The following is a 10,269-nucleotide window of genomic DNA, read 5'->3' on the forward strand; positions in this document are numbered from 1 at the left end:
TTTGTAAACGGTACTCTTTATGTATAAAAGACACATGTTTTGTAATGAAAAGAAAACTTTGGGCCCAACTTTTCTATTGTTATTATGCATGCATTGTACAGTTTTCAGTAGGTGTTACAGTTATTCTATTTTAATGGTTTATGATTCTGTTTGAGTGATTTAGTTTTGGCCTGCTAAATTGTTTAATCAAAATTTTACCTGTTAGAATTAGGAATTGTGATACATAATTGTCCTTTTTCTATTCAATGAGTAACATATGATGATAGATGATTATGGACAAGTTTTCAATCTGTCATCTTGAATAACATAACCTAAGTTAAATAATCCAAACTTGCGTGATTGTTGCTTAGATTGATCTATTTTCCTAATTCTTAAGGCTGCCATTGAATTAAACTTAGAGAGTTATTCTAGGTTGTTCAAGGGTTGGGATATGCTTGGAGAGCTTATTTCAGTAGTGACAATTAAGGGAAAATTCGGGTAACAAAGCTTGTTGTTTCCTAGGGGGAGATAGAATAGTGTTACGGTTAGTTCATGTCCAATGCATGTTTAGGTGGATCTTGAACTGAGAACTGATTGCTTTTAACCTGATATTTTCTACCATTAGAGATTTCTTTGTTTTACTTAGTTTGCCTTGACTACAACCCCCTTTCATTACTGATGTCATGTTTACTGTTTAGGGTTTTATTTTATTTTTATGTTGTTTCCATTGTTTTAGAATATAGAATTTAATCGAAGCATTCCCTGTGGGATCGACCCTTGCTCACCTTATATACAATTTAGTAGTTAGGTTAGTAAGGTTAATTAATTTGGTGCCTTCGGCACTCTACTAATACTTTGGAATTTCAATAGGAGATATTGTTAAGTCTCTTGCTACTAATACTTTGCAATTTCAATAGGAGACGAGGGCCAATGTTCAAAGTTTAGAGAATCAGATGGGACCGATGGCAACCGCAATTAGTAAGCTGGAGGCTCAAAGTTCGGGGAAATTATCCTATCAAACGGTGGTGAATCCAAGAGAAAATGTAAGTGCGATCATTTTGAGAAGTGGTAAAGAGGTGGAGCTTCCAACAAAGGTAGCCCCTGCATTGTCGAAGGAAGAAAAGGAGAGAAACGTCATTGCAAACAGTAATGTTCCCAATGACGATGGTGTTCCTAAGTGTAAGTTTTCGCCTCTGTCCGATTATAAACCGGTACCTCCTTTTCCTCAAGCTTTGGCAGAATCTAGAAAAGATGAGCAATACAGAGATATATATGAGATTTTTCGCAGATGCGAGGTAAATATTCCACTTTTAGATGCTATTAAACAAGTACTTCGTTAGGCTAAATTCTTGAAAGAACTCTGCACAATTAAGAGGAAACAGAAACTTAAAGGGTGTGAAAAGGTGAGAGTAGGAGAGAATGTTTCTGTAGTGATTCAGAGAAAACTCCCAGCGAAGTGCAAGGATCCAGGTATGTTTACTATTCCTTGTACGATAGGTAACACTAGGTTTGAGAAGGCTATGATAGATTTAGGAGCTTCTATTAATCTCATGCCATATTCTATATATGCTTCTTTGAAACTTGGACCTTTGAATAAAACTGGTGTTGTGATTCAATTGGCTGATAGATCTAATACCTATCCTAAGGGTGTAGTTAAGGATACTCTGGTACAAGTTAATGACTTAGTTTTCCCTACTAATTTTTATGTGCTTGATATGGAAAATGGTGATCAAACTGCTCCAATTTTGTTAGGAAGACCTTTCTTAAAAACATCCAAGACTAAGATAGATGTTCATAGTGGCATACTTACCATGGAATTTGATGGTCAAATCGTTAAGTTTAATATTTATGATGCCATGAAATATCCTGATGATGATGATAATCCTGTTTATTCTATTGATGTGATTGATTCTTTAGCACAGGAAGTTTTTGAACTTGATGGAGAAATTGGATTGGAAGTTGCCATTAGTAAGCATCTTGAGAAAGAGAATGAGAAGTTTACTTTGAGTACTGATTTGCAGGAAACTGTTGCAGCGTTGAATGATTCTCCAAAGTTACAGCAGTCAGGTAACGTTCCTTATATTGCATTACCAATTTCTAATTAGCGGCCTTTACCCTCTGTTTTACAGGCCCCCATTCCAAATTTGAAGCCTCTTCCTAGTTACCTCAAGAATGTGTTCCTTGGAGATGGAGGAACGTTATCGGTGATCATCTCAAGTAAACTCAATGCATCGAAAGAAGAAAAGCCTTGAGTCGAGCCAACAACAATAAACAAAGGCGCTGCTTGGGAGGTAACCCAAGGGGAGTTTTTTTTCTTATTCACGCATTTTAAATTTTGGTTATTTTTGCCTTTTCTTTGCATTTCATCTTACATTGGGGACAATGTCAGTTTTAAGCGTGGGGGAAAGGATTTAGGTTGTGTTTTAATTTGTTGAAAAAAAAAAAAACAAATAGTTTTTTGTTTTTAGGAAGGTTTATGCTTTAAGTCATGTCTTTGAACGTTTAGTGATGCATGAAATAGTAACTTGACTTTGTTGTTGAGCATATTCCTTGACTTAGGATGTTAACAATAATTCATAAAATAGAGTTAATCAGATTTGAATCTTTGTAGTTTTGAAACAATATGTCTTGATAAGTTGTGTGAACTTGGTGACGAAGCATGATTGAGGAGCTTATAACAACCCTTAGAAAAAATTGTTTCTCTTAAGCTAGTCCTAAATTTGGGTTTAAACAAATAGGAAAAAGAAAAGAAAGGTATGTGGTGAGTCGAGATGGAGCATAAAACGCACTCACTCAAAAACACAACCATGCAATTAGATGGAGCATGAAATGCACTCATTCTTTTTCAAAACAGAAAAAAATAAATAAATAAATATCCCTTGTTTGCTACCCATTTTGTAGTAGTAAAGAGAAACAGTTAAGGAAAAAAGTTGAGAGGTGAGTTGTACATGAATTGGTTGTGATTAGTTTCCTTGTTTGCATTGACTGATTGAGAGTAATTGTGGAAAATGATGAAGAGAGATGAATGTCATTAACTCTACTTTATTTTATTTTGTTGCTTCCTAAGTTAGGTATGAATATGCATGGATTAAATATTGTTGCTTATGCATCATGATGGTGTTCTTGATATGACTTGAGTATAGTGTTTGAAAATTAGTTTGCCCGAGGACGTGCAAAAGCTAAGTGTGGGGAATTTGATGAGAATGCAAAATGTCATATTTACTCCCCCCCCCCCCCCCCCCCTCCCTTCCTTCTTATTCTAGTCTTTTATATTTTTATTGCCTAAATATACTCATTATTATTCATTTTGATTAGGATGCAAATGGAAGCTTTAAATGCAAAACAGAACTAATTAAGTGAATTCGGACTGTTTCAACATTGTTTCGTAATCTGGGCATAACTCTCTCATCCAAGCTCCCGATTGTATGATTCAAAATCCTGTGGAATGATAAGAAAGAGATATACAACTTTCATGTTTTGAGTTTGGAGAGATACTCACTGAATCAAGGTTATAATCGGGCTTGAAGTTGACGCACTTGCACTGCCGACGTTCTAGAACATTCCGCCTTGTCATGCAATTCACATAGGCAGATTATTACAAGAAGTTTTGAAGACCTGTTGTACGCAAATTACAGCTGGAAACACCACTTTCCTGTTTTGTATTAAGACTTTATTTTATTTTCAATTACTCAGATTAGGATAAAGGTTATTTTGGGATTTTAGAATATTTTTAGGAGATTTAGATTGAGTAGAATTAGAATTCGAATTAGATATTTTTAAAGGGAGATCAGATTGGGGATTACATAGATATCACACACGCCTCTCTCTTCTCTCTACTGGAATTCGTATTTTCTTTTGATTTTCGTGGTGGCCATGAGCGGCTAATTTTCATAACTTGGTCGAAGGAAATGGAGACCTCGGAATCAATAAAATTGTGAGATCTATCTGTTTTTAGTTTTCAATTTATGTTTTGAGTATTGGATGTTCTTCTATGCATATTGTCATGATTGTTGCGTTTAATTACTAGGAGGCCTACTAGTTTATTATTTGTTGCAATCTACTGCTAAGTTAGATATCAAATCCGTAATTGTTTGATCCCTTTAACTTGTGAAGCAATTAGGGTTTAAGAATTTGTTGCGTCAGGAATTATTAAGTCTTAAGAAGAACATTCAACTAAATTAAATACAACCGCTTGAGTTTGTGTTGTTTAGCTTCATTGATCTCTCTAGTTCTTAAGGCTGCCACTAGATTAAATCTTTAGCGCTTGTCTAAGGTTGTTTAGTAGTAAAGGTTGTTTAGTAGTAAGATTAATTAGATCACTTGTTTCCTAATTAATTACAACTAATGAGAGATAGGAAAATAGTTCCAAAGGTGAATACTCAAAGTGTGAATTGATTTATTTTTGCATCGATGATCAGTTGTAAGATTCCGATGGTGGATGTTGACTTAGACCAAGGTTTGTTATTTTGATTGATTGATTAATTTGAATTGTTGTTTTCCTGAAATTGTTTCTGTTTAACTCAAAACCCCCTAGCCTTGTTCTGTGGGAATGATCCTGACTCACACTACTACATGTGTTTTTAGGTTTTAATTCTAGGTGCCTACGACAGCACCCTAATAAGACTCCTGAAGCTGCCAAACAATTAATCTCAAACATGGCTGCCAATTCCCAACAGTTTGGTACAAGACATGATGCACCACCCAAAAGGGTGAATGAGGTAAGTACATCTTCCATTTAACAACAATTATCTGATCTTACCTCTCTTGTTAGACAGTTGGCTGTAGGGAATGCGTAACAGGTGAAAGCTTGTGGGATATGTTCGACAATGGGATACCAAACAGACATGTGCCCAACACTTCAAGAGGAAGGGACTGAGTAGGTTAATGCAGCAGGAAACTTTCCTGGACCACCGAGGCAATATGATTCTTACTCCAACACGTACAATCTAGGTTGGAGGGATCATCCGAATTTCAGTTATGGAGGAAATAGACAAGTAGGAGGTGGACAGAATTTCTTTCAGAATAGACAACAACAAGGGTTTCAACCGAAGCAACCTGCCTCACAGAATTCAAACTCATCACTGGAAGATATAGTGAAGTCCCTTGCTTTGAATACCAAACAGTTTCAACAAGATACAAGATCTAGTATTCAAAGTTTGGAGAATCAGATGGGTCAAATGGCAATTACTATAAGTCGTTTAGAGGCTCAAGTCGGAGGGAAGTTGCCTTCTCAAACAGTGGTGAACCCAAAGGAAAATGTGAATGCAGTAACACTAAGAAGTGGCAAGAAAGTGGAAGAATCGAAGCTGAATAGTCCAATTGTAGCAAAGGAAGCAAAAATTGAAGATGAAATTGAAGAGGCTACAACTGAATCAAAGGTAATTCCTAACCCTTCAATTCAACTTTAGTCTAATACTTTACCTTTTCCTAGTAGATTCGCGAAGTCAAAGAAAGAAGAGAAGGATAAATAAATCCTGGAGATGTTTCGCAAGGTGGAAGTGAATATACCTCTGTTGGACACAATTAAGCAAGTGCGAAGGTATGCAAAATTTCTTAAGGAGCTGTGCACCAATAAGCGGAAGTTGAACGGTGATGAGAAGATAATAATGGGAGAAAATGTGTCAGCAGTTTTCCAAAGAAAACTTCCTCCCAAGTGCAAGGATCCAGGTATGTTTACAATTCCTTGTAAGATAGGTAACACCAGAATTGAGAGAGCTATGTTAGATTTAGGAGCTTCGATTAATGTTATGCCAAGATCTATTTATGCTTCATTAAATCTAGGTCCTGTGAAAGATACTGGTGTTATTATTCAATTGGCTGATCGCACTAATGCATACCTTGAAGGGGTAGTTGAAGATGTTCTTGTGTAGGTCAATGAGTTAGTGTTTCTTGCTGATTTCTACATTCTGGATATGGATGATTCTTCTTCTCCTGACCCTGCACCTATCTTGCTGGGAAGACCATTCCTAAATATAGCTCGGACAAAAATATATGTTCATGATGGTACCCTCACGATAGAATTTGACGGTGAAGTAATATGTTTTAATATTTTTGATGCCATGAAATATCCAACTGATGTTCAGTCTATTTTTGTTATTGATGTTGTTGATCCTGTTGATTCCATAGTACAAGAGATTTTTGAGTTAAATAATGCAAATGAGTTAGAGGTTGCCCTTCTCAAACATGTGGAATCAGAGGAGAAATGAGAGATAGAGCTCAGTGAAGAATTGAAGGAGACAGTGGCAACTTCACGTTCTTTGAAACCGAGTCCAGAAAGATATGGAGTTTCTTTTATAAAGCTGCCTGATTCTCACCAGAAATTATTGCCTTCTATTTTGCAGGCCCCTACACTGGAGTTGAAGCCATTACTGGGCCATTTGAAGTATGTGTACTTAGGAGAAAATGAGACACTGCCGGTAATTATGTCGAATAAGTTAACACCCAATCAAGAAGAGAAACTGGTTCGAATGCTGCGGGAACATAAGGAAGCGATTGGCTGGACCATAGCTAACATTAAGGGGATTAGTCCTTCCATATGCATGCATCGGATTTTGCTTGAAAAAAGTGCCAAACCGACACGGGAAGCACAATGCAGATTAAATACCCCAATGATGGATGTGGTGAAAAAAGAAGTCCTAAAGCTTTTAGATGCTGGGGTAATTTATCCTATTTCCAACAGTAAGTGGGTAAGTCCAGTGCAAGTTGTCCCCAAGAAATCTGGTGTTACAGTGGTGAAAAATCAAGGCAATGAGTTGGTCCCTACACGTGTTCAGACAGGCTGGCACGTGTGCATTAATTACAGGAAGTTGAACTCAACAACTCGAAAAGATCATTTTCCACTTCCCTTTATTGATCAAATGCTTGAGAGGTTAGCTGGTCAAGTTTATTACTGTTTTCTTGATGGATTTTCAGGGTAAAACCAAATTGTCATAGCACCGGAGGATCAAGAGAATATGACATTCACATGCCCATTTGGTACCTTCGCCTATAGCCGAATGCCGTTTGGTCTCTACAATGCTCCAGCCACATTCCAGTGATGTATGGTAAGTATTTTTTCAGAATATGTTGAGTCAATTATAGAGGTGTTTATGGATGATTTTAGTGTTTTTGGTGATTCATTTGATCAATGCTTGCATAACTTTACACTAATTCTACACAGATGCATGGAAACTAACCTTGTACTTAACTGGGAAAAATGTCATTTTATGGTAGAGCAAGGTATAGTTTTGGGGCATATTGTTTCATCAAAAGGAATAGAGGTTGATAAATCTAAGATAGATTTGGTTACAGCTTTACCTTACCCAGCCAATGTGCGGGAAGTTCGATCTTTTCTTGGCCATGCAGGTTTCTATCGGAGATTTATCAAGGACTTTTCAAAAATCGCATTGCCCCTATGCAGATTGTTACAAAAGATGTGGATTTTCAGTTTGATGAGAAGTGCAAGGAGGCATTTGACAAGTTGAAGACATTGTTAACGAGAACACCAGTGATACAACCACCTAATTGGGATCTACCTTTTGAAATTATGTGTGATGCAAGCAACTACACAGTAGGTGCTGTCTTGGGTCAAAGAGTTGGCAGAGTGTGTCACGCCATTTATTATGCATCCAGGACCTTGAATGGCACCCAGCTCAATTATTCTACAACTGAAAAAGAACTTTTATCTGTTGTTTTTGCTTTAGAAAAATTTTAGTCATATTTGTTGGGTGCTAAAGTCATTGTCTTTTCTAATCATGTAGCTCTTAGGTACTTGCTCACAAAGAAGGAGGCAAAACCAAGGCTAATTAGATGGATTCTTCTACTCCAAGAATTTGATTTGCAGATTAAAGATAAAAAGGGAGCAGAGAATGTTGTAGCAGATTACCTCAGCCGTTTGGTTCGTGACAGCGATGAGCTTCCTTTGCGAGAAACATTTCCAGATGAGCAATTGTTTTCCATTGAAATGGCGTCACCATGGTATGCAGATATTGTCAATTTTCTAGTTACTAACGTGTTGCCAAATGATTTGACTAGAGCTCAAAAGGATAAGATCAAGAGTGATGCTAAGTATTATGCTTGGGATGATCCATATCTGTGGAAGCATTATACTGACCAAATGATAAAAAGGTGCGTATCTGAACATGAATTTATTCCTATTTTAACCTTCCGTCATACCTATGCATGTGGAGGACATTTTGGACCACAGAGGACAACTCGTAAGGTATTAGAATGCGGTTTTTATTGGCCATCATTGTTCAAAGATGCCTACATGTTCTGTAAGTCATGTGATAATTGCCAAAGAATAGGAAACATTTCTTGTAGATATCAAATGCCACAATCTCCTATATTTATTGTTGAAATTTTTTATGTTTGGGGCATTGATTTTATGGGTCCATTTCCTGTTTCCTTTTGTAATGTTTATATTCTATTAGCTGTTGATTATGTTTCCAAATGGGTGGAGGTGAAAGCCACCAGAACTAACACTTCAAAGGTTATTGGAGATTTTGTTAAAACTAACATTTTTGTCAGGTTTGGGATACCAAGGGCCATAATCAGTGATAAGGGTAGTCATTTTTGCAACAGGACAATAGAGGCATTGCTTAAGAAATACCATGTCACACACAAGGTCTCCACATCGTACCACCCATAAACCAATGGCCAAGCCGAGGTGTCAAATAGAGAGATCAAGTCAATTCTGGAAAAGACAGTGAACCCAAACAGGAAGGATTGGTCTTTGAGATTAGACGATGCATTATGGGCATATAGAACAGCATATAAGACACCTATTGGCATGTCCCCATACAGATTAGTGTTCGGTAAGCCGTGTCATCTTCCAGTAGAATTAGAGCACAAGGCTTATTGGGCAATCAAGCATTGCAATATGGAGATGAAGGAAGCTGGCGTTAATAGGAAGTTGCAATTGCAAGAACTTGAGGAGTTGAGGAATGATGCCTACAAGAGTTCACACATCTACAAGGCAAAGACTAAAGCCTTTCATGACAAGATGATCTCAAGGAAGCATTTTTCAGTTGGACAAAAAGTCCTTCTTTTTCAATCAAGGCTGAAGTTATTTCTGGGTAAGTTATTTTCTCGTTGGGTGGGACCTTTTATTGTGACTAATGTTTTTCATCATGGTGCAGTAGAAATCCAAAGTTTGCAAACAGACAAGGTGTTTAAGGTCAATGGACATAGGCTTAAACCTTACTATGAAGGGTTCCAAGTTTGCAATATTGAGGAGGTAGGATTGGAGGAGTCGATACATGAGTAATGAAGACGACGCAGGGAGTCGGGCTAACGACTTTAACCAAAGGCGCTGCTTGGGAGGCAACCCAAGAATTCAGATTTGATTTTCTTTTCCTTTGAATTTAGTTTTTTTATTTGCCATATTTTATTTGTTTTATTTGCCTGTCTCTACATTTGGGTTTTACATTGGGGACAATGTAAGTTTTAAGTGTGGGGGAGAAGTTAGGTTTAGGTGTATGTTTATGTTAAAAAATAAAAAAATAAAAAAATAAAAAAAAGTTGTTGTTTTTAGGAAGGTTTATGCTTTAAGTCATGTCTTTGAACGTCTAGTGATGCATGAAATAGTAACTTGACTTTATTATTGAGCATATTCCTTGATTTAGGATGTTAGTAATATTTCATAAAATAGAGTTAATCATATTTGAACCTTTGTAGTTTTGAAACAATATGTCTTGATAAGTTGTGTGAACTTGGTGACGAAGCATGATTGAGGAGTGTATAAGAACCTTTAAAAAAAAAAAAAAAGAACAATTGTTTCTCTTAAGCTAGTCCTAAATTTGGGTAGCAAATAGAAAAAAAAAAAGAAAGGTATGTGGTGAGTCAAGATGGAGGGTAAAACGCACTCACTCATAAACATAACCATGAAATGAGATGGACCATAAAATGCACTCATTTTCTCAAAACAAAACAAAACAAAAAAAAAAAAAAAAAAAACAAAAAAAAAAAAAAAAACAAAGAAGGAAAAAATTTCTAGTTGTAGTAGTAAAGAGAAACAGTTGAGAAAAAAGTTGAGAGGGGAGTTGTACAGGTATTGGTTGTGATTAGTTTCCTTGTTTGCATTGACTGATTGAGAGTAATTGTGGAAAATGATGAAGAGAGATGAATGTCATTAACTTATTTTATTTTGTTTCTTCCTAAGTTAGGTATGAATATGCATGGATTAAATATTGTTGCTTATGCATCATGATGGTGTTCTTGATATGACTTGAGTGTAGGTTGTTTTAGTGTTTGAATTAGTTTGCCCGAGGACGCACAAAAGCTAAGTGTGGGGGAATTTGATAGAGTGGA

General features: G+C 36.5%; 1 protein-coding gene across 1 annotated transcript; it reads left to right on the plus strand.

Moving 5' to 3' along the window:
* Window positions 1-4,634: 4,634 nt before the first annotated feature.
* Window positions 4,635-9,226, plus strand: LOC116119634. Its single transcript, XM_031405577.1, is given in 6 exon segments — window positions 4,635-4,697; window positions 4,860-5,357; window positions 5,472-5,598; window positions 6,541-7,371; window positions 7,374-8,102; window positions 8,607-9,226. Coding segments are annotated over 6 exon segments (2,868 nt in total).
* The last annotated feature ends 1,043 nt before the right edge of the window (window positions 9,227-10,269 follow it).

This window comes from Pistacia vera, unplaced genomic scaffold (genome assembly GCF_008641045.1).
Source record: "Pistacia vera cultivar Batoury unplaced genomic scaffold, PisVer_v2 Contig898, whole genome shotgun sequence".
Taxonomy (NCBI): Eukaryota; Viridiplantae; Streptophyta; class Magnoliopsida; order Sapindales; family Anacardiaceae; genus Pistacia; species Pistacia vera.